Genomic DNA, 24,554 nt, shown 5'->3' with positions numbered 1-24,554 from the left:
TAGGAAATCAAAGTACCACATAAATGCGGGTGTGGAACGGGAAATAATTTCCTAGGTCACCTCCCCAAGAGGATACTGTGGTGAGTTGTGAAATGAAACTGTGAAGGGGGAGTACATCTCTTTTAAGAACCTTTCTATTGCAGTCTACAAGCTCTAGATCAATTTTGAAGACCATCTAAGCGTTCTAATGTGGCACAGTTAAACCCCAAACTCTAAGGAATGCCAATGCCAGGAGGAAAGAAGGCATGAGGTGGCAGAACACCTCTCTGGACCCACAATGCCGTAGAAGTCAGACACCCTTCGCCTCCACAACTTCACAACAGCCTTTGCTGTGAGAAGTGGATTAATTCATTTCACTGCTGGCTTGTTAGCTGGCGGATGCTTCAGGAGTTCCTACCCGGGGGAGCAGCGCTGACTCTACAGGGGCACCCCGCGCCAGTCGCTGCCAAAAATCTCACCAAGGGGTGAATGGGGTCCTCAGGACCCGCGGTGCCGAGCTAGGTATTAAAATACCGCACCTGAGTTCTTCTTCAAGGACCAGGAGGCGGTTCGAACCCCAAGAAAGGCTGCAAGCTGAACCAGAAGCTCAAACCTAAAGTTCGCTTCACAGCCAGCCACACTGGCACTCGCTGAATCGGCGCGCCTCGCGAGTTCTGACAATTGTCATGTGATAACTGCCACGCACCTGATGGCAGAGGCCACTGGATGCCTTGCTTGGTTCCCATTAAAGTCGACTGCGACCCCAACGCAACAAACCTAAGAGTTGGAAGGCGCAAGTTCCTCTGCCAGCGAGCTCACCCTCGGCAATCAGACTGCTGAAAGTGCGCTCCACGCCGGAAGTGCACTAATCCGCAGCACGTGGGGTTGCCAGGGCGCTCTTCACGTGACTGGGCGGAGCCTCAGGAATCTGGTAGCCAATGGTAGCCCGAGAGGGCGGTGCCTGTGACGCTCCGGGGCCTATCCCGGAAATGGGGCTGAGGTGGGGGCGGGTAAGGGCGGGGAGGCTGGGGTGTGGAAAGTGTGGCGGCCCCGCCCCGTCTCTTGGAACTGCCGCGGCCGCCACCGCCGCCGCCGGCGCCGCAGCTGTAGGGGACCAGCGCGGGTACGCAGACGAAAGGCACTCTTTGCCAGCTGAAAGGTGAGGACCTGGGGAAAAGCTGGTGGGGATGGGGCCAGAGCGAGGCAGGGCCGGGGAAGGCGCCCAGAGCCAAGCGCTGACCGAGGGAAGGAAGGAGAATGGATGGGGGAACAGAGGCGAGCGCGGGACCGCCGGGGCTCAGGCCCTGGTGGGGCCGGGCCGAGCTGAGCCGAGGATGCCGGCAGAACAGGGGGCGCCTATGCGGCCGCGGCGGCGGCGTTGAAGGGTGGACGGGGGGGTGCGCGCCAGCTAGCAGAGGGCCGGGTGCCGCCGGCCAGGTTCTGTTACCCCGCATCCTTCGCGGGGACGTGCGGCCTGGGCTGGATACCCCGCAGCAGGGTTCGGGGCGGCGGCCGAGTGCTGGGCGGCGCGGGAAGGTCGCCGGCTTCTGCGGTGGGGCGATGGGGGCCGCAACCTGCTGTTTCCAGCGCGGAGGAGCGCCCAGGGCGGGTGTCCCCACCCTCAGCGAGCTCTTCTGCGACTTCTCATCCCACCTCCCCAAGCAATAGCTGGAAAAGTTTGTAGAGGCCAGAGTTAGAAAGTGTCCACTAGTCTAGGGTGGGTGTTCCTTACATGCAGAAATAACAGGCCCGTGATGCTTGGCACATAACTTGTCCGAAATGAGACGTTTCCGTGCCTACATACCCGTTGTTGAAAAGCAAACACAAACTTTTTGTGTGTAGTTCCCACGGAAAAACTACCATCTCCCCAGCCCACCATGGCGGACGAAATTGATTTCACTACTGGAGATGCCGGGGCTTCCAGCACTTACCCTATGCAGTGTTCGGCCTTGCGCAAAAACGGCTTCGTGGTGCTCAAAGGACGACCATGCAAAATAGTGGAAATGTCAACTTCCAAAACTGGAAAGCATGGGCATGCCAAGGTAAGTGCCCTTGCAGATCAGGCTTTGGCTTTGGCGTTGGAACTTTGATCATTTGTGTTCCGTTACAGATCATGAGATTTCTATACTTAAAATTTTGTAATAAGCACTGTTTTTTCCTTCCCACAATTACTGGGTGATCAGTTATTACGTTGAATACTGAAAGGTAGCAGTCCCTTCTTGGGCCCTTAACAATGTTCATTAACTGGGAACTGAAACTTTCCTGAATCCTAGTGACTTAGAAGATCTATTCAGTTTACAGATAAGAAAACCTGTTCCAGCAATTCTAAGAAACCTACACTTTATTTTTCTTGTGTAATCTCATAATTGAATCACTGGACTATATTGGGTCTTGACATGTGATACTGTTTAGTTGTTTACTGCCTCCTAATTGTAAGACCACTACTTTTTTTTAAGTAAAATCAGATGACCTTGGAAGGCGGAGAAAAGGAATCTGTCGTAATCAGCGTTGGTATTGTGCTCTTGTGTGTGTAATGAGTGATATACTTGGCAGAGATTAAACAGGTTTCCTGTTCTCCTCTGTTAGGTTCACCTTGTTGGAATTGATATTTTCACGGGCAAAAAATATGAAGATATTTGTCCTTCTACTCACAACATGGATGTTCCAAATATTAAGAGAAATGATTATCAAGTAAGCACTGATTTTCTTTAGAATGTTGCTTGTTACTTCAAGGTGCAAATACTTTGTACTATCAGTAATAATTTGACAAAACCCAAGAGTAGTTTTGTAGGTTTTTCTAACCAATTATTAGGCACCACCTATCTTAGAAACTGGAGAAATAGTGATGTTTAACACTTGTACCTTTTCTAGGATTATTGCTAGTTTGCTATTTTTTTTCACATTCTTGCATTTTTTAAAAAGTCAAATACTTATTAGTGCTCCTCAGGCCAAGTGACTGCATATTGCAATTAAGTCCAATGTTTAGTAAAAGTACTATTCTCTCTGTTATTATATATTTCTTATTCTAATTTAAAACATCCCTCCTGGATGTTTTGTTTCTTTTCACTGATCAGACCTAAGACATTCAAGAAACTACTGAAATTCATGTTCCTACCAAGTTTTTGTATTAATGAATGTTAGTCAGAACCTGACATTCTTAAGTAGGGAAATAAGTTGAAAGCCATAAATATAAAGTACATGGTCACTGAGTATGGTGAAGAAAACACGAAAACTATGTAATTGGTTAAATTACGTTCAGTGACCATGTTGTGACCTTTTGCTAAATTATATATGTAAATTTCAAGTTTTAGTTCCAGCTATACATTTGGGTAGGTCATATTTAATGATAGCATTTTGTTGTTTGGAGTACTGATGATAACCAAATAATTGACCTTATAGGATGTGGAAGCTCAGATTACTCATAACTAAAGCTTTTCTTGAAAGTCTTCAGTTTCTACATCAAGCATATCATATATCAAACTCATTTCTGCTCATTTTACGTAGTAAAAACTACATAGTTGACACTGGTATTTGTTTTATCCAACTTAAACTGATTTTTTTCTGTACCCTTTATTGTATAAATTTTTTTAATGTTGCTATCAACTGCACTTATGCAATGATTTCCTTTTGCTGTTTGTCCACATGCAAACATACTTTTTTGTAGTTTTAATCTAGTAAACACTTCTATGTTTTCATTTTCCGACTTGTCATAAATGTTTTCTAGGTTGCTTTGAAGTCTTTGTAGAAATTTGAATTGTCTTGCAAGTGGGTTTTTTTAACCAGGTAGATCTGAGTTTGGATCTAGTTCTGTCACTTTCTAGTTGGATGATTTTGGACAAGTAATACAACCTTTCTGAGCCTGTCTTCTCATCTACAAAATAGGGATAATATGAGGATTAAATGAGAAAATGTACCCCATAAGAACTCCATAAGTAGATATGTACCAAAAAGTACTGTTCTGTTTCCCCCTTTTCCTATGTAAAAATTCTACTTAATCATTTCATTATTGTTGGAACACCAAATTTGATGTGGTTCATAGTGGGTGCTCAAAAAAATTTGTTAAATATATATTCTACTTAATCATTTCATTATTGTTGGAGCACCAAATTTGATGTGGTACATAGTAGGTGCTCAAAAAATATTTGTTAAATGTGTGATTACTGAATATGGTAAGGATAGTACAGTAGGCTAAAGCTGAGCATAGAATTTTGTCAAAATTGGGTTTCTCTTCATCTTAAAATGTGAATGCTTCAAATATTCAGTATTAATTATATTCAGTAATATTCATTCAATATAGAATGCTTTTGCCTGTTGCATGTTTCAGAAAGATGGTATCAGCAGTTCAGATAATTACTATTATACTGTGTTAAGGTTAGCCAGTCATTTATCGGAGCTCAAGACTTAAAGGAAAAATTTGATTTGGGTCCTAGACTAGGATGAGGCGAATGAAGTGAGGGAGGCTCTTGCCTCAGGCACAAAATTTTAGAGACAGAACTAGTAACAATGACAAGCCATATAGGAGCTCAAGGCGCAAAGAAAATTCTGATCCCATCTTTATTTAAAATGTTGGTATTTTATCATAGGATTTTTTCATTAATTCTAATTTTTTTAAATATTGCATTAAAGTGCTTATCTGGTCACTGAGGTTTTTTTGGTGCCTTCTTTAATTTTGCACCCAAGACAAGTGTCTTACTTCACCCTTGTCCCAGCCCTTGGTATGTACACCGCACTGCAAAGTGGGTAAGAGGATGATTTAAGCCAGTCAGGCTTGGTCCTGGTCTCTACTTTGGCACTTAATAGCTGTGTGACCTTGGTTGACAAGTTACTTAACCTGTTTTGCTTTAATTTCTTTCTTTGTAAAGCAAAGACATAAATAATAATGTCTTATGGGATCATTTTGAGGTTTTATTAGTTAATACAACAATGCCTGGCATAGAAATTACTCATTATTTCTCAGCTCTTCATTTTCAAGTCAGCATAGAAAACTTATTTCTGTTAATTTTTTTTTAAAAACTAGTTCTCCAGCCTGGGCAATGTGGTGAAACCCTATCTTTACAAAATACGGAAAAAAAAAAAAAAAATAGCCAGGCATGGTGGTGTACGCAGCTGTAGTCCCAGCAGACCCAGAGGCTGAGGTGGGAGGATCACTTGAGCCCCCGGAGGTCAAGGCTGCACTGAGCCATGATCACTCCACTGCGCTCCAGCCTGGGCAACAGAATGGGACGCTGTATCAAAAAAAAAAAAAAAAAAAAAAGTTCTGTGAGCCTTTCTATTTATATTTATTGTGCTTTGGTGATCTTCACTTACCTAACCAAGTACCTTGATTAAATACCTACTCATTATTTGGCTGTGTGTAATCCTTTATATTTGCTGAATTCAATATTTTGAGTGCCAGTTTGGCAGTTGGCTAAAGAGAAATATGTATTCTGTTCATTATAGTAATTAAAAAGTAAACAGGAAACAAAACATATTAATATTTATAGTTTTAATTTTATGTGTTTTAAAATAAGTTCAGAATGAAAGAAAAAATGTCTCCTGACTCCTTTTTCAAGATTAGCTTGGATTAGAATTGCTTATTTACATTACTTCTCCCAAAAGTAGTTATAGATGTCTGGGACTCAGTGATGGTGTAAATTATAAATACATCCAGATATAACTTTGGGAATCCCCAAATTCATAGAGAAATGCTTATTCAGACGTTAGTACACTCTGGAATCATATTTCTTTGGAAAGTTCTGTGTTGATATAAACCTCACCACAAGTTAAATGCCGTTTCTGCATTTACTAAAGTTTTACCTGCCATTTGAAGAACATTTTCCAGAAGGAAAACTAATTACTACAGACACATAAAGTACATATTGTGGATCTTTGGATTATTAGTGAATTGCCAAAACTGTGACTATTAAATCCTAGTATATTCTTCAAATATGTAATATATTATTTGAATGTTGAGATACGTTAATTGAATTCAAATAAGTAGTATATCATTTGAATGCTGAGATGTGTTAATTGAATTCCAATAAGTAGTATATTATTTGAATGTTTAGATATGTTAATTGAATTCCCTGAGCTTAAAGTCTTTCTATAATTTTTACCTGTTTCATGGGAATCCTTGTGTTCTCAGATGGAAGCAGTCTTTCTTTGGAAATAGAAAACCTCTAAACCAATAGGGCCCAATATTGCAAGGACTAGAAGCAAATATTTGTTACAGGATCATTAAGGGTAATCATGAGAAGAGCCACTAACTTTAGTTCCTAGACCTGTGTATTCTATTATGGGAAAAATAGCACCATATATTGAAATATATTGTAACCTGCCAAAAACAACACTCTAGGCCAACAAAGTACCATCCAGCAGGTACCATATGTGAGTCTTCACTAGGCCGATCCACAGAGGCAAGCTGTTTTGGAATGATAGGGTACATGAACCAGCGAATTATCTGGGTGTTTCACTCCCTCGTTACTTTGCCTGTAAAATTAGTTTTCTAGTCAGAAGTGATGCAATGTGAGATACTATGACAGGAGTGAGGCATTCTGTAAATTGGGATGAGATTTTAGCAGAAGCACTGCAGGCAAGAAAGGCAAATCCATATGTAGAGTAAAACTACTGCAATAAGAAAAAATTGCTGCCTGTTTCATGATGGAAGGGGTGCAGTCAGGTGACCAGCTGTTCTTCTGGGGAACATATCAAGACTTCTTGTTCATTTGTTCTATGTTCTTCCTCTGCCATATCAAGACTCTCCTGTTGCTGTGAGGTTTTCAGTAGTGGCTGTAGTCAGATCAGTATTGGTGAGAGAAAGCCTGTGTCATTGATCCCACTAAGCAAAGACGAGGGAAGCTACAAAAAGAAGCTGAGGTCAGGTGCAGTGGCTCACACCTGTAATCTTAGCACTTTGGGAGGCCAAGGCGGGCAGATCACGAGGTCAAGAGATCGAGACCATCCTGGCCAACATGGTGGAACCCTGTCTCTACTAAAAATATAAAAATTAGCCGGGCATGGTGGTGCGTGCCTGTAATTCCAGCTACTCAGGAGGCTGAGGCAGGAGAATCACTTGAACCCGGGAGGCAGAGGTTGCGGTGAGCTAAGATCCCGCCATTGCACTCCAGCCTGGGCGACAGAGCGAGAATCCATCTCAAAACAAAAAAAAAAAAGGCACCTGTATGTCTCTACAAAAAATACAAAAATTAGCCAGTGTGGTGGCACGCACCTGTAACCCCAGCTACTCGGGAGGCTGAGGCAGGAGAATTGCTTGAACCCGGGAGGTGCAAGTTGGAGTGAGCTGAGATCACACCACTGCACTGCAGCTGGTGACAGAGCGAGACTCGGTCTCAAAAAAAAAAAAAAAAAAGCTGAATGGCATTCACACATTCACAGTGAGAATCACCTTGTACACCTAATTTTTTAGAGCCTAATCTCTACAGATTCCCTTGGGTGAGCATTCATGTGGACACATTCTTCAATTATTTGGAGAGGTCTGTAAACATACCACTTCTCCAAACCTTACTGTCAGCAGTTTTCCTATCTTGTTCTTTCTGTGTCCTTAACCTTCCAGCCAAATTGTTAGCTACAGCTGCTAATCAGTGCAAATACACACTTCTGGTTCTGTCTTCTTTCAGGTCCAGTGCTTGAAGTTCTTCCCAAACCCACTTTCAGGCCGACCCCTGAATGGCGGCGTCATCATATAATGCATAACCATCTAGAAACCATTGTGAATATTTTCCTTTCTCAGTCATAGGCAACTCTCCATCGAGTCATTGGTATGAGCTGAGGGAGAAGTGTCAATGTGGTAAGAGAAGGTGTTTTCTGAGTCTGAGCCACTTCTTTTTTTTTTTTTTTTTTTTTTTTGATTCGGAGTCTTGCTCTGTTGCCCAGGCTGGAGCGCAGTGGCCGGATCTCAGCTCACTCACTGCAAGCTCCGCCTTCCGGGTTTACGCCATTCTCCTGCCTCAGCCTCCTGAGTAGCTGGGACTATAGGCGCCCACCACCTCACCCGGCTAGTTTTTTGTATTTTTTAGTAGAGATGGGGTTTCACCGTGTTAGCCAGGATGGTCTCCATCTCCTGACCTTGTGATCCGCCCGCCTCCGCCTCCTAAAGTGCTGGGATTACAGGCTTGAGCCAGCGTGCCCGGCCATCTGAGCCACTTCTTATACAACTTGTTTGTACGTTTAGGTCCTTCTCAAGCTGATCTCATATACGCTACTTCCACTCAATGATGGAGAGCTGCTGTGCCTTCCCAGTTGTGTGGCTTGGTGGGTTAGATGAAGGGTCAGGTGATGGTGGTGTTATTTGCTTAGGCTGTATAATAATGGTGATCAAGCATTCAGCCTCTACCAGGAACCAGCAACTCTAAGGAAGTAGCACCAGAGTGCTACACTCTGGGGGAAAAGAAGGAAGAAATAAAAAGGAATAGGTGTTACCTAAACAAGTCTGGTTGTTTTGAAATAGATTGAGAAAAAAAATTAAATTCAGAAATTAGAACTAAGAAGGCACCTGGCCACGCATGGTGGCTCACGCCTGTGATCCCAGCACTTTGGGAGGCTGAGGCGGGCAGATCATGAGATCACGAGTTCGAGACCACCAGTGAGGTGGAGGTTGCAGTGAGCTGAGATTGCGCCACCGCTCTTCAGCCTGGTGACAGAGCTAGACTCTATCTCAAAAAAAAAAAAAAAAAAAAAAAAAAGAGGAAGGCACCTGTAGGGATAATATACCTTCTCCAGCCTTCTGTTGTATATCGGTAGTACAAATGAGGCAAAGTAGTTTCCCAATAATTCCCCCTTTTCAGTGTTCTTTCCTATTCTGACTACATCTAAGACAGAATCTGTAGTCACTAACTCTCCCCACACTCCCTTTTAGATCATGTTTTGCTTCCTTAGCTTACTGTGCCTCCCAGCACTTAGTGGTTATGGTGCTTGTTCTAGAATTCATATATACTATAGCATTTTTTGTTTCACTTTTTATTGTGGAAATTTTCAAAGTGTAGTATAATGAATCCTGTGTACCTGTCACTCAGCTTCAACAATTACCAGTGTGATTACTTCTGTCTCTGCAAGTTTTTGACAAAGACACTGGGTCATTTCTTCTGTAGACTTTCCCACTGTATGGATTTTGCTAATTGCATTTCCTTGTTTTCTAACATGTTCCTCTGTCCCTTGTGTTTCCTGAAACTTGGTAGTAAGATGTAGAGTCTTGATCAGATTCAGTTCAGATTTTTATTTTCTTCCTTTCTTTCCTTTAACAGGACTACTCCATAATGTTCTATGCAGTCATTAGATAAATAAGTCTGATTGTTTCTCCTTTTGTGATATTATCAGATATGTGATCACTGTCTCAATCTATTAATTGGAGGAGACAAAATTTATGATCTGTCATTCCTTCATTTGTTTTTCTTAGCCAGAATACTCCTATAAAAAGAAACTTCCCTTCATCAATTTTTGTTTGTTTACCTTAAGAGAGAGTGTCTGTGTATGTAGCAGGGGTGGTTGTATTTGACTCTTTCCCTTTAAGGTACAGTTTATGAAATAAATTGGTTCCTGGCATCCACTGAAGATGACCAAATACATATTTTTTCATTATAAACTCAAACATTTAGACATACTTGTGTTTCAATCCACTGTTGTTATTGTCCTTATTGATTCTCACATTGTTCCATCTTGGTCAATGGGAGCTTATTCAAGTTAGCTCTTGAGTCCCTTTGACATGGGCCAAATTTTAATTCTCCTTGATAGCTCCTTGCTTTTTAGTACAACAGCTTGCTCCAGGTTCATCTTACACACTTCCTGATCTGGACCTGGAATTATCCAAGGAGCCCTGGATTATTTTAGTAGGAAATAAAAAATACCACATTCTTTTTTTTTTTTTTTTTTTTTTTTTTTGAGATGGAGTCTTGCTCTGCCATCCAGGTGGGAGTGCAGTGGTGTGATCTCAGCTCACTACAACCTCCACCTCCTGGGTTCAAGTAGCTGGGACTCCAGATGCCATCACATCCAGCTAATTTTTTTATTTTTAGTAGAGACAAGGTTTTGCTATATTGGCCAGGCTGGTCTTGAACTCCTGACCTCAAATGATCTGCCCGCCTTGGCCCCTCCTGAAGTGCTAGGATTACAGGTGTGAGCCACTGCACCCAGCCAAAAATACCACATTCTGATAGCATTATAACTTCATATACTGTTCAGGAGCTTGGTACACCTTCACATGCCTTACATCTCTAAAGTTTTTTGACCCTCACCTCTGCTGTCTCCCTGCTTGCTACTAACAATAATTACTTTCTACCAAAAAAAAAAAAAAAACTGTTCAAAAACATCTAAAAGTTATCAAATCAGTAGGTTTGTTTAAAGGTAAAGGACCAGAAGAAGATACTTATAACAATTTCCTTACCATCCCCACCTTCCAACTCTATGGAGTCAGAGAGAAGATGGAAACATTTGCACAAAAATATGCTTGGGGGCTTGACAGTGACACTGTTGCCTTTTTTTTTTTTTTTTTCTTAAAGCTTGCAAATTACAAAGGGGGAAAGTGTAACTTTGGAGTGGAAAAATCTGGTAGATAACTACCTTAGGGTATCAAAATTGGCATCACTTGTAATGGGACAAATTGACATTTGCCTCCTGATAGGATACTCTGAGGGCACATCATTTGTATAGTATTCCTTTCAAAAATGTTACCTTAATCATGAGGAAACAGTGAGACAAACACAAACTGAGGAATATTCTATAAAACAGTGAACCCCCAGGAGTTTGAGACCAGTCTGGGCAACACAGGAAGACCCTGTATCTACAAAAATAAAAATAAATTTAAAAAAAAAAGGCATAGTGGTTGTATGCGTGTGGTCCCAGTGACTCTGGAGGCTGAGGTGGGTGGATAACTTGAGCCCTGGAGGTTGAGGCTGCAGTGAGTCATGATCATGCCACCACAGTCCTGCCTGTGTGAAAGAGCAAGACCTGGTCTCACAAAAACCAAACCCCCCAAAAAACAAAAAGTTGATGCCATGAAAGTTAAGGGGTTGGGGAAACTGTTAGAATTAAGAGACTAAACTGATATGATAGCCAAATAAATACAAGATATGACCCTGGAGTTAGGGAAATAAGTTGCCATCAAGGACAATACTAGGATAATTGGCAAATTTAAATATGTACTATATATTGAATAATAGGTTATCAGTATTAAATTCCCTGACTTTGAAAAATATATTGTTGTTATCTAAGAGCATATACTTGTTCTTGAGAAAAATATACTGAAGTTTTAATTGCTGAAAAGTCATGGCTGTTGCACTGAAGTATTTACTGCTGAAGAATCATGATCTTTGGAACTTACTCTCAATAGTTCTGTAAAAATAATAAGAATGTATATGATAGATGTTATATATGTTGGATGTATACATAGAGAAAATAGTGCACATGTGATAAATGTTAACAATGGCAGTATCTAGGTAAAGGATATGGGATTTCATTGCATTATTGCAACTTTTCTATAGAACTTAAGATTTTTTAATAAATAATTCAATTTAAAAGATTGTATTAGTCCATTTTCACACTACTATAAAGAACTACCTGAAACTGGGTAACTTATAAAGAAAAGAGATTTAATTGACTCACAGTTCCACATGGCTGGGGAGGCCTCAGGAAACTTATAATTATGGAGGAAGGTGAAGGGGAAGCAGGCATGTTTTATATGGCAGCAGGAGAGACAGCAAGCAGGGGGGTACTGTCAAACACTTTTAAACCATCAGATATCATGAGAACTCACTTACTATCATGAGAACAGCATGGAGGAAACTGCCCCCATGATCCAATCACCTTCCACCAGGTCCCTCCTTTGACATGTGGGGATTATAATTCAAGATGAGATTTGGGTGAGGACACAGAGCCAAAGCATATCATTCTGTCCCAGGCCCCTTCCAAATCTCATGTTCTCACATTTCAAAACACAATCATGCCTTCTCTACAGTCCCTGAAAGTCTTAACTCATTCCAGCATTAACCCAAAAGTCCAAGTCCAAAGTCTCATCTGAAACAAGGGAAGTCCCTTCCGCCTATGAGCCTATAAAATGAAAAGCAAGTTAGTTACTTCCTAGATACAATGAGGGTACAGGCATTGGGTAAATGCTCTCACTTCAAATGGGAGAAATTGGCCAAAACAAAGGAACTACAGGTCCCATACAAGTCTGAAACCTAGCAGGGCAGCCATTCAGTCTTAAAGCTCCAAAATAATCTCCTTTGACTCCACGTCTTACATCCAGGGCATACTGATCCAAAAGGTAGGCTCCCAAGGCCTTGGGCAGCTCTACCCCTGTGGCTCTGCAGGGTACAGCCTCTGCAGCTGCTTTCAGTGGCTGGTATTGAGTGCCTGTGGCTTTTCCAGACACATGGTGCACCATTCTGGAATCTGGAAGATGGTGATCCCCTTCTCACAGCTCCACTAGGCAGTGTCCCAGTGGGGACTCTGTGGGGGGGATCTAACCCCACCTTTCCCTTCCACACTGCCCTAGCAGAGGTTATCCATAAGGGCTCTGCCCCTGCAGCAGACCTCTACCTGAACCTCCAGACATTTCATACATCCTCTGAAATCTAAGCGGAGGCTCCCAAACCTCAACTCTTGCCTTCTGTGCACCTGCAGGCCCAACACCATATGGAAACCTCCAAGAATTAGGGCTCACACCCTCTGAAGCAACAGCCCAAGCTGTACCTTGGCCCCTTTTAGCCACAGCTGGAGCTGGAGTGGCTGGGATACAGGGCACCAAGTCCCAAGGCTATACAGAGCATCAGGGCCCTGGGTCTGGCCCACGAAACCATTTTTCCCTCCTAGGCCTCTGGGCCTGTGTTGGGAGGGGATGCCATGAAGACATCTGGAATGTCCAGAAACATTTCTGTGAATTTTTTTTTTAAAAAAACTAGTTCTCCAGCCTGGGCAATGTGGTGAAACCCCATCTTTACAAAATTTTCCCCATTTGCAACATTTTCCCCATTGTCTTGGCTATTGATATTCAGCTCCTTGTTACTTGTGGAAATTTCTGCAGCTGGCTTGAATTTCTTCCCAGAAAATGGGTTTTTCTTTTCTACTATATGGTCAGGCTGTACATTTTTCAAACTTTTATGCTATTCTTGCCTTTTTTTAAACATGAGCTCCAGTTTTAGATCATCTCTTCGTGAATGCATATGACTGTATGCTTTCAAAAAAAGCCAGGTTACCTCTTGAACACTTTGCTGCTTAGAAATTTCTTCTGCCAGATACCCTAAATCATCTCTCTCAAGTTCATAGTTCCACAGATCTCTAGGGCAAGGCAAAATGCAGCCAGTCTCTTTGCTAAAGCACAGCAGAAGTGACCTTTGTTCCAGTTCCCAGTGAGTTCCTCATCTCCATCTGAAACCACCTCAGCCTGGACTTCACTGTCCATATTACTGTCAGCATTTTGGTCAAATTCATTCCACAGGTCTCTAGGAAGTTTCAGACTCTCCCTCATCTTTCTTTCTTCTGAGCCCTCCAAACTGTTCTAGTCTCTGCCTGTTACCCCGTTCCAAAGTGGCTTCCATATTTTCAGGCATCTTTATAGCAGTGGCCCAAACTCCTGGTACCAATTTTCTGTATTAGTCCTTTTTCACACTGCTATGAAGAACTACCTGAGACTGGGTAATTTATAAAGAAAAGATATTTAATTGAGTCACAGTTCCACATGGCTAGGGAGGCCTCCGGAACCATGGCAGAAGGCGAAGGGGAAGCAAGGCACATCTTACATGGCGGCAGGAGATAGAGCAAGTGAGGCAGGAACTGCTAAACACTTTGAAGAGAACTCCCTATCATGACAACAGCACTGGGGAGACTGACCCCATGATCCAGTTGCTTCCCACCAGGTCCCTCCCTCGACATGTGGGGATTACAATTCAAGATGAGATTTGGGTGGGGACACAAAGCCAAACCATATCAAAGATTAATTTGTTCTCATTATTTTTGTTTTTCATAGCTTAGTTTTATTTTTAAAAACTCTAATTGTATTTAATATAGCAATTTATTTTATAAGATGTTTAGTGTTTGTAAATGCATTGTTTTACTAGATGTTTTATATTTATACATTTCAAATTTGAAATGCTTTATATATTTCATGCCACAGTTTATGATTCTTAACTCTTAAAAAATAAAATAACTCCATTACATACATCGTTTTCAAAATATCAGTATTATTATTTGGCTTCTGTGTTTCAGTCACTAGTGGCACAGTAGGAACATTTAACTCTTGAAATAGACAAGCTCTGCTTTAGGGAATAACTAAACAGAAATTAGAAAGTTTTGCCTTGGAATGTTGTGGTTGTTTAAAAATTACACTTCAAGCTACGTGGATTGGTGCACACCTATAGTCCCAGCTCCTGGGAAGGCTAAAGCAGAAGCTCACTTGACCCCAGGAGTTTGAGGCCAGCCTAGGCAATATAATGAGATCCCCATCTTTAACTATATATCCATATATATATATTTTTTAAAAATTACACTTCTACCTTAACCTCCTTGCTCCTACTTCTCTACCAGCCACCTCACAAATATTTGAGGGTCTAAGAGGTTAGTTAAAATTCTTTGTTGTAGCTCTGTAGGATTTCTTATTTTTGAGATTTCTAGACATAAAAACAAATTTCCTGTGGTAGATGGAGTTTCTGTGGAGAGCCATAGTCAGTTTTGATAGGCGCTGTATGTGGAGGAGAACAATCCCAACGATATGTCTGGGTTATATCGTAGTGGTTTACAGGGGTTCAAGGGCCATTGTCTTTGATTCCTTTTGTAGATATTAGCAGCCGGTATTCTGGATAATAGCCTTTTATAAAACGTATTAGGATTCTAGGCATACTAATGGTGTACATGCTTTCATTAATAGAATAAATGAGTGGAGGTTGGTTGTTTCCTCATTCCTGTAGTAAAAGAAGTTCAGTGGTATCAAAACTGCTTTTTTGCAGGTTGGGTTGACAACTGTGGTTTTTTTGTTTTTTTTTTCTGCTACTGTTATCCATACACTAGTAGATTTTGTTGTTGTTGTTATTGTTGTTGTTGTTGGCTGAAGACCAAAAATTTTCCACTTAATTTTGCTCATACTCAAATTAGAAAATGCATTGTTTGTAATAGCAAAAATAACTTTTATGCCCAGTAATATGAAATTGGTTAAATCAGTTATAGTATGTCCATGGAGCTATGTGGTAGTTAACTAAGGTAGGTTTATATTTTCTGGTTAGAAAGTATTTCTAAGACATATTATTAAGTCAAAACAGCTCACTGTAAAGTACTTAAAATATCCCATTTAAAAAAAAAAGCAACTATATTTATTTTGTAAACATAAATGGAATACACTGTAAAGAAACCTAAACTGTTTAATAATGCAGAGATTGGGTATGAGAAGTACCGGGAGGAGTAAACTTATACTTCCATTCTGTACATATTTTATATTTTTTATATTTTTAGCATTTTTAAATACCAAGAATATTAATGTATTACTTTGTACTTACAAGAATATCAATTGCAATTTAACTATGTAAACATTACAAAGAAGTGGATATAATCTAATCAGCACAAATGATGTAATTTCTTCTAATAGCTGATATGCATTCAAGATGGTTACCTTTCCCTGCTGACAGAAACTGGTGAAGTTCGTGAGGATCTTAAACTGCCAGAAGGTGAACTAGGCAAAGAAATAGAAGGAAAATACAATGCAGGTGAAGATGTACAGGTAAAGACTTAGAGAAGGATTGTTTTTGAAAACCATTTTGTAAAAACTTCAGCCTCAACTAGTTAACATAAAATACTACATATGGAATGTGGTTTAAAAATACTACTAAAATGTTGAAAATGATCTCTCAGGCAGGTTTTCCATAAAACCCTTAGAGACTCATTACCAAAGAAAGTATCAAAGTTTGTTTTTGCTACCTCAACATTACTCTCAAACCCAAATTTGTTCTGAAGCTCTGCAGCTGACCCTTTTTTTGTTTTGTTTTGTTTTTTGAGATGGAGTCTCCCTCTGTCACCCAGGCTGGAGTGCAGTGGCATGATCTCGGCTCACTGCAACCTCCGCATCCCGGGTTCAAGTGAGTCTCCCCTCAGCCTCCTGAGTAGCTGGGATTACAGGCGCACGCCACCACATCTGGCTAATTTTTGTATTTTTAGTAGAGATTGGGTTTCAACATGTTGGCCAAGCTGGTCTCAGACTCCTGACCTCAGGCGATCTGCCCACCTTGGCCTCCCAGAAGTGCTAGGATTACAGGCCTGAACAAGGCGCCTGGCCCTGAGCTATTCTTGCAGGTAAGAAATTATGCTAGTAGAGTGTTAAAAAGTGAAGGAGATTTACTGTCTTTGTTAAAACTTTCAGAAATGTAATGTGTAGTAAGTATTCAAACATTTATAGTCATTTTTCCTTTTCCCTGGAAGTTGTCTTACAAACCACTATTTGAGAAATTCTGCTTTGGAAAACTGTAAAGAAAGTAGCTTGTTTTGGAATACCCCTTTCAGAAGTCCCTATGTATGAAATATCCACAAATATACAATATATAATGAACTAATTATATCTTCTATGTGTATTGTCTCCTGAATAACCTTTTGCCTGCTTTTTTCCTTCTAGGTGTCTGTCATGTGTGCAATGAGTGAAGAATATGCTGTAGCCATAAAACCCTGCAAATAAATGGAAACATCAGGCATGAACACTGTTTAGGTCTGAATCAACTGCAGATCTAATTTGGTTCTAAGTTGTCACCAAAGCTATAGCCTTCATAAGCAACCTCATTTCTTTTTTTAATTGTTTTCAGAATGTGCTGGGTTAGTTTTGCAAGCAATCGATAATTTTTAAAAATTATCAATATGTATAATTTTTTTTTAATTTTGTAGGTATGTTTCCTATAATATTCCTGTGGTTTTCAGTATGTCAGTTCAAGAAACAAACAAGATAGCTTCAGCAGATGTGATGTCTGAGCAAATCATTCCTGTGTTTTAGTTAAATGATAAACCAGGGTTTTAAATCAAACAATGTAGCATAAAGTGGTATTGAAGTACCACATTTAAGTTGAACTACTCTGCATTAATTACAGATTTAATATTAAATGAACTGATTATGTACTGGAATTGTTGCAGTTTCAGCCGGTGTAGGGCAAACACAAATCCTTAAACAAAAATCATGTTATCCAAAAGTGGCAGTTATTTTGGCGGCCACATGCAACCACGTAATTACTTTGGTCATACTATTTATCAAATTGTTGGCAAACTTGATGTAACCTTAGATGGTGGGTTTAGTCCCTTCTTATGGTTGGCAGAAGGGCACTGAACTGTTGGGTGAAAGTTAGCAAGTAAGATTATAAGGAAGACACAAAAGACAGTGGCAGAGAGGGTTCATTAAATCTATACATTTTTATGTGAGGACTTTGTAAGTCAGTATAAAAATGAAGTTGCTTTTCAGTTGTTTTTGCTTTTAACTTTGCCCCCAACATATAAAGGGAGTGATCTGCTTTACAGGATACTATGCAATGCTTGTTTTCCAACCATGTTGAATAAATACTACTATTTATCAGTAAATACTCCTTTCCAACTTTTTCTTTTTTTTTTTTTTTTTTTTTTTTGGAAACTGAGTCTCACTCTGTCAGCCAGGCTGCAGTGCAGTGGTGCCATCTCGGCTCACTGTAACCTCTGCCTCCTGGGTTCCAGTAATTCTCCTGCCTCAGCCTCCCAAGTAGCTGGGACTACAGGTGTGCACTACCACACCCAGCTAATTTTTTTTGTATTTTTTTAGTAGAGACGGGGTTTTCACCATGTTGTCTAGGCTGGTCTTGAACTCCTGACCTCAGGTGATCCGCCTGCCTCAGCCTCCCAAAGTGCTGGGATTACAAGCATAAGCCACCACACCTGGCCCATTTCCAACCATTTTTAAGTAGATTTTTTGACACTAATGTATTTATTAAATAAAAACTGAGAATTTCTTAAATTGATTTGGAATTTTTGTTAATTTTATGTCCTTTTTGTTCTAAAGTGAATTGAAAGTGAATCATGGAAGCAACATTACTTTATATGAATATTATTATTTAACTTATTTTAAGTATATGCATTTTTTTCTGATTGTTGTGTGACTTAATTCAGTTGCTGGTGTGAAATATAAGTAATAAATAATTCTATAAACTGAATTATTTTAAAAGGTATTTTAGGTGACACCACTGCATTTCTATTTAATCTTTTGAGTCATATGTATATTATTTCCAGAATTTTAGACATTATCACAGGGTTTGTGAGGACCTTTGACTCAGTAACAATCATCATATTGGAGCAAAACACAGAACAAAATCACTATCTCAGAAATACCTTAATTCTCCAAGACTGGCTCTTAGACTTCTCCCATCATGCCTTGACCTCTAAAAAGTGCTTTGTTCCTATCTTCTGAAGGAAAGTATATCATATATGATGATGTAACTGATCTAATCAGTGACCGGTAATAGCATTAGTAACAGAAGATCCCAAGTTTTAGCTGCTTAATTTGTACATACTTTTAAATCTTGTCTTAGCCTCAGCAAACACATTTGGGGAAGAAGCAAGATACTTTAAGAGAAATGCAAAGAGGAAATTTCTAAAACACAAGAAATAGTGAGGTTGTAGTTAGTCGTTTTTAGTATAACATTTTAGCGTTTGCCCATCTAAAGCACAATTAAAATTAGGCTACATTCTTTCCAGTATTCTATTTAAGTACTTACTACATACTGCTCTAGTTTCTTAGTACTCTGCAATGTGTATCTTCATTGCTACTGGTTGGCATTGTAACTCATAGGAATTCCAGAAAATTATTAATCTGTGCTGCTTGCAGGTCATTCCTGTGGCCCCTCTTAACCATGCTGGTGTTATGATTTAGTATTAACTCTCGATTAGCATGCCCCTGTTCTTCCTAACTTGTAAAATTTCACATATATTTTCAATTGTGTACAAATTAAGGGTGTACAAATTATAATAATGCATCTCTGTCTTCATACTTTGAATGGCAAAAGCTGTTTATGCATAAATATTTTCATTTTAAGTAATATATGAAGTGTAAATACTCTTGATATATAAGTATAGATTTTAAAGATATGGGACTTTATTTTCACATAAGTCAATAGATATCTCTCTAGAACAAAATATTTCATTTAGTAAAGCTTTATAAATTATATTAAAAGGAAGTAGGGAACATGTATTTTTAAACATAGAACAGAAGTGACTTCATTCTTTTTAGACATCAGCAATGTTAAAGTTGATTCCTAATATTTCTTGTACTTTTTTGTAGCAAATGTTAAAAATCATGAGTTACCATGTATAGAATGTGGACTGTCATGTTGATAGACTGTACAATGATAAGCCATTTTTATCTGTATACATTTTACCAATTTATTAACAGGTTGAATATTTGTTTCTTTTTAGAACATTTTATTTATACTGTGAAGACTTTGTTATACCTTATTTGCTACAACATAGATCATATCATTGCTACTTTGACTTAGCATTTGCATCATAAACATAATTATGATGTTTTTTTCAGGCTCCCTTCCAGGGGCTGTCAGTCACTTGAAGAAATTGTTGCTAACCAAGCTCTTGACTCTGTTTCCCTTAATGATACAAGTCTCTGTACCAGTGCTTTCTGTTAATTACCAAAACTCTCCTGCAGTCAGAGCATGATATCTATAATAGGAGACACTGCAATAAAATGATCAGGCTGTAAAATTTGGAGACACAATTTTTCATTACAACACAATTTGCATGTGCACATGTACGCACATAGCTTTGTATGTTAGTTCTTTTTTCCAAACTCCCAACTCTTAAAAGTATTGTCTGGTGGTGCCTCAACTGTTGGTAACTTTTTTTTTTTTTTTTAATTTACAACTTTTCCAGAACTTGTTTTTGTACTTTAAGGTTTCTCAATTCGATTATTTCTAGTTGAGCTGTAATATGAATGCATTGTTCTCAGGGCTGTTTGTGCTAAAAGCTGAAGCTTCATTATTTTAAAGCCAATTGCCTGAAAATATATTGCAGAATTTTGCCAAATTGTAATACCGTGATACATGCATATAAAAAAATCCTTAATGTCAACACACTTACACTACATGCTAAATAGTCAAGAAAAAAATGGAAACAGTGGCATCCATACCGGAATCTTGCCATATTTTTTCATTTTAGAATAGAATTTGGCAGTCTCATTTTAGAATCCTATCCTTAGATTATATCTGAAAGCATTCCTTTGGCATGGACCCCAAAGATAGTTTTGGAGCCAGGCATTGATGTAGAAGTTCACCAAACGTATTTAGGGATAATAGATAAATTCATAATGCTCTTTTGGGTACATTGAAATGTTTACATACTGAATTCTATAATATGAACTAGGAACACATTTACTATGAGAAAATATGGCTCTTAAGCAGTGTAAGAGTGAAAATATAAGCATATTTCCATGAACAGTATATTGTACTGATCAGCAGTTCTCATTTTAATGTCATTTAGGCATAGTATTTCACAGTTGTCAAGCCTTTTTTCTGCTAACATTCAGACAAGTAACAGGCAACAAAGATATAAGAAAAATTTATAGCGGAAAACCTTAAAAATTGAGACAATTCAATCTATTTAATCTATTAAATTTTTTCTCTGAATTGGGTATATGGCATCATTATTTGATTTTAGCAGGGAACATTTGGATTTAGCTTATGAAACACAGATGTTCTATGGGAACATGGCTTGAAGCCAATATGTAATTTAATGTTTTTCCATTAAACAAACATCTGAACACCAACTTAGCTACCAAGTGAGGTCAAGTGCCTGAAAAGTACTGTATACATCTAATAAGCATGCTTTCTTTCCGTAAAAGATGCATCTTGCGAGACTCCGTCTCAAAAAAAAAAGAAAGATGCATCTTATAGAATGGATACCAGGCTTTCACCTGCTAGAAACATACTTGTTGCCAAACTTTGCTATCTACCACTATTCCCCTCCTTAGAACAGGTAGAAACCTATTTTACAAAAGAAAAAAAAGACAGGTTACTGTATTTATATGAAGTCCCTAAAACTATTTCTTGGTATTGGTAGACTTAAGTTTATCTCAGATCAAGATTGCACTTTTTAAAAAACTCTGGACTATTTTCAGCAATGACTGAACAGCTTGTCACCCATCATAGCTGTGATCTTTTTTGAGGAGTTATTTATTGTGGTTAATATCTACTATAAATAAGCACTCTTGTGCTTGTTACAAAGCATAATGCAAATTACTAGTTCCATACTAGTATAATGAAAATGACTAGTTCTATACTATTATGTACTTTGTCCTCCTCCCCAAAAAGGAAACAGTTTAGCATTGTCTAAATCTAGTGGCACTTTTTTAGTAATACATTTTTTTTCTTAGATACAGGAGAACTATTGCTTTTACTTGCAGAGACTCAAATGTTTTCACTAAAACTTTAAAATTCTAAGATACGTAGTATGGGTATTACTAATTGTGCATTTTACATTTCAAAAATAGTTAAAATTCAGATGTTAAGTCTTTGACTTAAAAAACCTTAAAATGTAGATAATACCCTAATAGCTTTGTTATATTATTAAAATATATTTGTCTGTTAATTTCATCAGTTGTATTAAATAAAAATAAAGTTAACAGCTTGCACTATTCTTGTATATCTACATCTTTAAAACAATTTCATACCCGAAAATTGTATGACTTAAGTGTATGTCACTTTAAAAGAAAATCTAACTTGTTTTTATTGAGTACTTTTATATTCTAGGTCCTCACGTAGTGCCCTAGCATTATGGCTGGGACTATTAATTTCTAAATATTAGTTTGAGGTTTAGGTACAGTGTTATTTTTAAATGTTTAATGTTTTTTAAACTATAAAATAGTCACTCAGCAGGTACAAAAGACTAAAGACATTTTCCTCTCTTCATCCCCTTCCTATGTGTCCTTCCAGAGATATTTAATGTAAGAGAGGGCAATGCTACTTCCCTCACCCCTGATTTCCCAGGGTCTGAGGTGTTTCTTTCCTACAAGCTGGAGTTGCTGTTCCCTTTCCACAACATGAGTGGTGCGATAATTTCCTGAAGCAAACGCTTCACCCTTTTGCCAGTCCTCACCGTGTCTAATCCACACCAACTGGACATGTTCATTTCTAGGTGGCTCAGTGGTTTCTTCCTTATACACTGTACCATTCTAGAACATCCCTCTTGCTCCCTGACATGTGAGCCATGCTAGAGATACCATGGCAGTTGTCACCTTGTATCTATGATCATTACAAATACCCATAATCTACCAGATCCACAATGCAAAGTTGGGCAGTAAAAGAAGTACCAGTTAAGGTCTTCTAGCCTCTATCCCCACTCCTTTTTGCCACTTGCAAATTCGGTAGCCCAGTTACCCAGAGGGAGGCATAGGAGGGAAAAAGAAGACTGAAAAGGGCTAATTATGAGTTGTGTCTCTTACAATTTACCTGCATCTTATCCTTCCCCCATCCCCCCATCATTAAATCATTAAACATTCTATCCAAATAGAATGCCCTTCTATGGAACCGCATATTTGGAAACCATACTACCTGTCTAAATTATTCACTCCACTGGGAACTTACAATATCTGTTTCCCACAATACTTGTAGTCATATCAGTTACAACCACTGGGTGTGTATTGGTTCAAAAGGACCTACCTACAAGGTTATATCAATCCATTGTCCAATTTGAGAGGTTTTTTTTTTTTTTTTTTTTTTTCCTGAATCCAGTTAAAATAATTCTTGGCTACACCCAGGGACACTTCCCAGGACCACAATGACTTGTAGTCTAGTGCCCAAGAAAGCCAAAAAGGCCCAGCAGATCCCCAACAGATTCTAATGGAGAAGTTCATTGACTAACATTCATGGTGTGTATGCATTTTTCCTTCATAATTATGTGAGTTTCACTTAATGTGGCTGTCACTGTAGCTCATTTTAATTGCTATACAATTAATGAGGTAAATCTGTTGCACATATATCAAATATTACCATCCTGATGTTAGAGATTTTCTTTCCAAGGCAAATAGAACTTTGACACAAAAAAAGGGCATTTAGTGCATAAAGAAAACAGCAGTAGCTTCTATAAAGCAGAAATATTAAAAACACTGTGTTACCAGTCCCAAGTGAAATTAAAAACAAACTAGAAAATAAAAAGGTCTTTCTAACTAGAAATTTAAAACCTATTATGCAGTGTACAATGAAAAGGGAAATACAAAAATTAAGGAATTCCTGAAAGATAATGAAAATACTATATATCAGAATCTATGTAAAAGTATTATCAGAGGAAAATTCATTGCCCTACCATCTATATAAATAAAAATGACAGAATGAACATAAATAAATAGTAAATCAAACAGCTAGAAAAATAAACCAAAAGGAAGCACACAGGAGGAAGTAACAATAACAAAAGCAGAAATTAATGAGATGAATAAGAAAAATAGCAAATAGATTAAAATTCTAGTTATTGGAAAAATTAAAATAGATTGATCATTAGCTATTATTTAATAAACATGAAGAAAGCACAAATGCAAAAATGGGAAATGACAAGAAGGAATCACTGATAATGTAGAGGAAATAAAAACAAAACTCTGCAAATCTATGCACATAAATTTGAAAACCTAGATGATACAGTTTCTTAGGAAAATATGGTTATTAAAATTGACCTCAGTAAAGACAGAAAGCTTAAACTGTAATTTTAATAGAACTACAGAAAGTTGTCAAGAAACTGTCCCACAAAGAAACCAAGCTGGGGTTGCTGTTCCCACAAAGAAACCAACCAAACAAAACGGGGTCCAAATGGTTTCACAGGAGAATTTTACCAAACTTTTAGAGACCATATGGTGCTAACGTTATGTACAATGTTTCAGAATAGGGAAAATAATCTAAATTCTTTTTACGAAGCAAGTATAACTTTGATCCTAAACCTGTTAAAAATAACAAAAAATATATTGAAGCAAAAATCCTAATATAATACTAGTTTTTAGACTCAAACACCACATGAAGAAAGTAATACACCAGTGTCTATCAGAAATGTAAGAATGGTTCAATATTAGAAAATCTATTAATATAGCTCACTATCATAGGACATATATTAATATATTGGGAAATCTTTTCATAGCATTTACTATATTAATAGGTATAAAGGGAAAAAATAAGGCCGGGCATGGTGGCTCACACCTGTAATCCGAAACGGATGGATGGCTTGAGCCCAGGATTTGAGACCAACTTGGGCAACATAGCGAAACCCCGTCTCTACAAAAAAATACAATTAGCCAGGTGTGGTGGAGCGCACCAGTAGTCTCAGCTACTCAGGAGGCTGAGGTGGGATGATCACTGGAGCCCAGGGGGTGGAGGCTACAGTGAGCTGTGACTGCGCCTGCACTCCACCCTGGGTGACAGAGCAAGATCTGTTTCAAATAAACAAATTAAAAAATTGAAAAAACATGATTTTCTGCATAAATACTGAAAAAAATTTAGGTAAAACAAGATCCATTCTTAAAAAATCTCTTTAGAAAATAGAGATGTATGAATACTTATTTGATGTAAATGTATTTATGTTTATATATGTTAACATGGTACACCTAACAGCTATGTGTGTGT

At 38.6% G+C, this 24,554-nt stretch overlaps 1 protein-coding gene across 1 annotated transcript; it reads left to right on the top strand.

The window, feature by feature from the left end:
• The first annotated feature begins 1,043 nt into the window (after window positions 1–1,043).
• Window positions 1,044–21,586, top strand: EIF5A2 (eukaryotic translation initiation factor 5A2). Its single transcript, XM_005546368.5, has 5 exons — window positions 1,044–1,138; window positions 1,822–2,021; window positions 2,566–2,670; window positions 15,542–15,673; window positions 16,559–21,586. Exons 2-5 carry the CDS (start codon window positions 1,857–1,859, stop codon window positions 16,616–16,618), a joined length of 462 nt encoding a protein of 153 aa, XP_005546425.1. The 5' UTR covers window positions 1,044–1,138; window positions 1,822–1,856; the 3' UTR covers window positions 16,619–21,586.
• The last annotated feature ends 2,968 nt before the right edge of the window (window positions 21,587–24,554 follow it).

Source organism: Macaca fascicularis, chromosome 2, assembly GCF_037993035.2.
Source record: "Macaca fascicularis isolate 582-1 chromosome 2, T2T-MFA8v1.1".
Classification (NCBI taxonomy): Eukaryota; Metazoa; Chordata; class Mammalia; order Primates; family Cercopithecidae; genus Macaca; species Macaca fascicularis.
This window is presented reverse-complemented; position numbering and strand designations above follow the sequence as displayed.

Excerpts from the sequence above, each read along its gene's own strand:
- EIF5A2 (XM_005546368.5), top strand. The coding sequence starts at position 1,857 with ATGGCGGACGAAATTGATTTCACTACTGGAGATGCCGGGGCTTCCAGC. Across the intron at positions 2,022-2,565 it reads GAAAGCATGGGCATGCCAAG|GTTCACCTTGTTGGAATTGA; the intron begins GTAAGTGCCCTT and ends CTCCTCTGTTAG. Across the intron at positions 2,671-15,541 it reads TTAAGAGAAATGATTATCAA|CTGATATGCATTCAAGATGG; the intron begins GTAAGCACTGAT and ends TTCTTCTAATAG.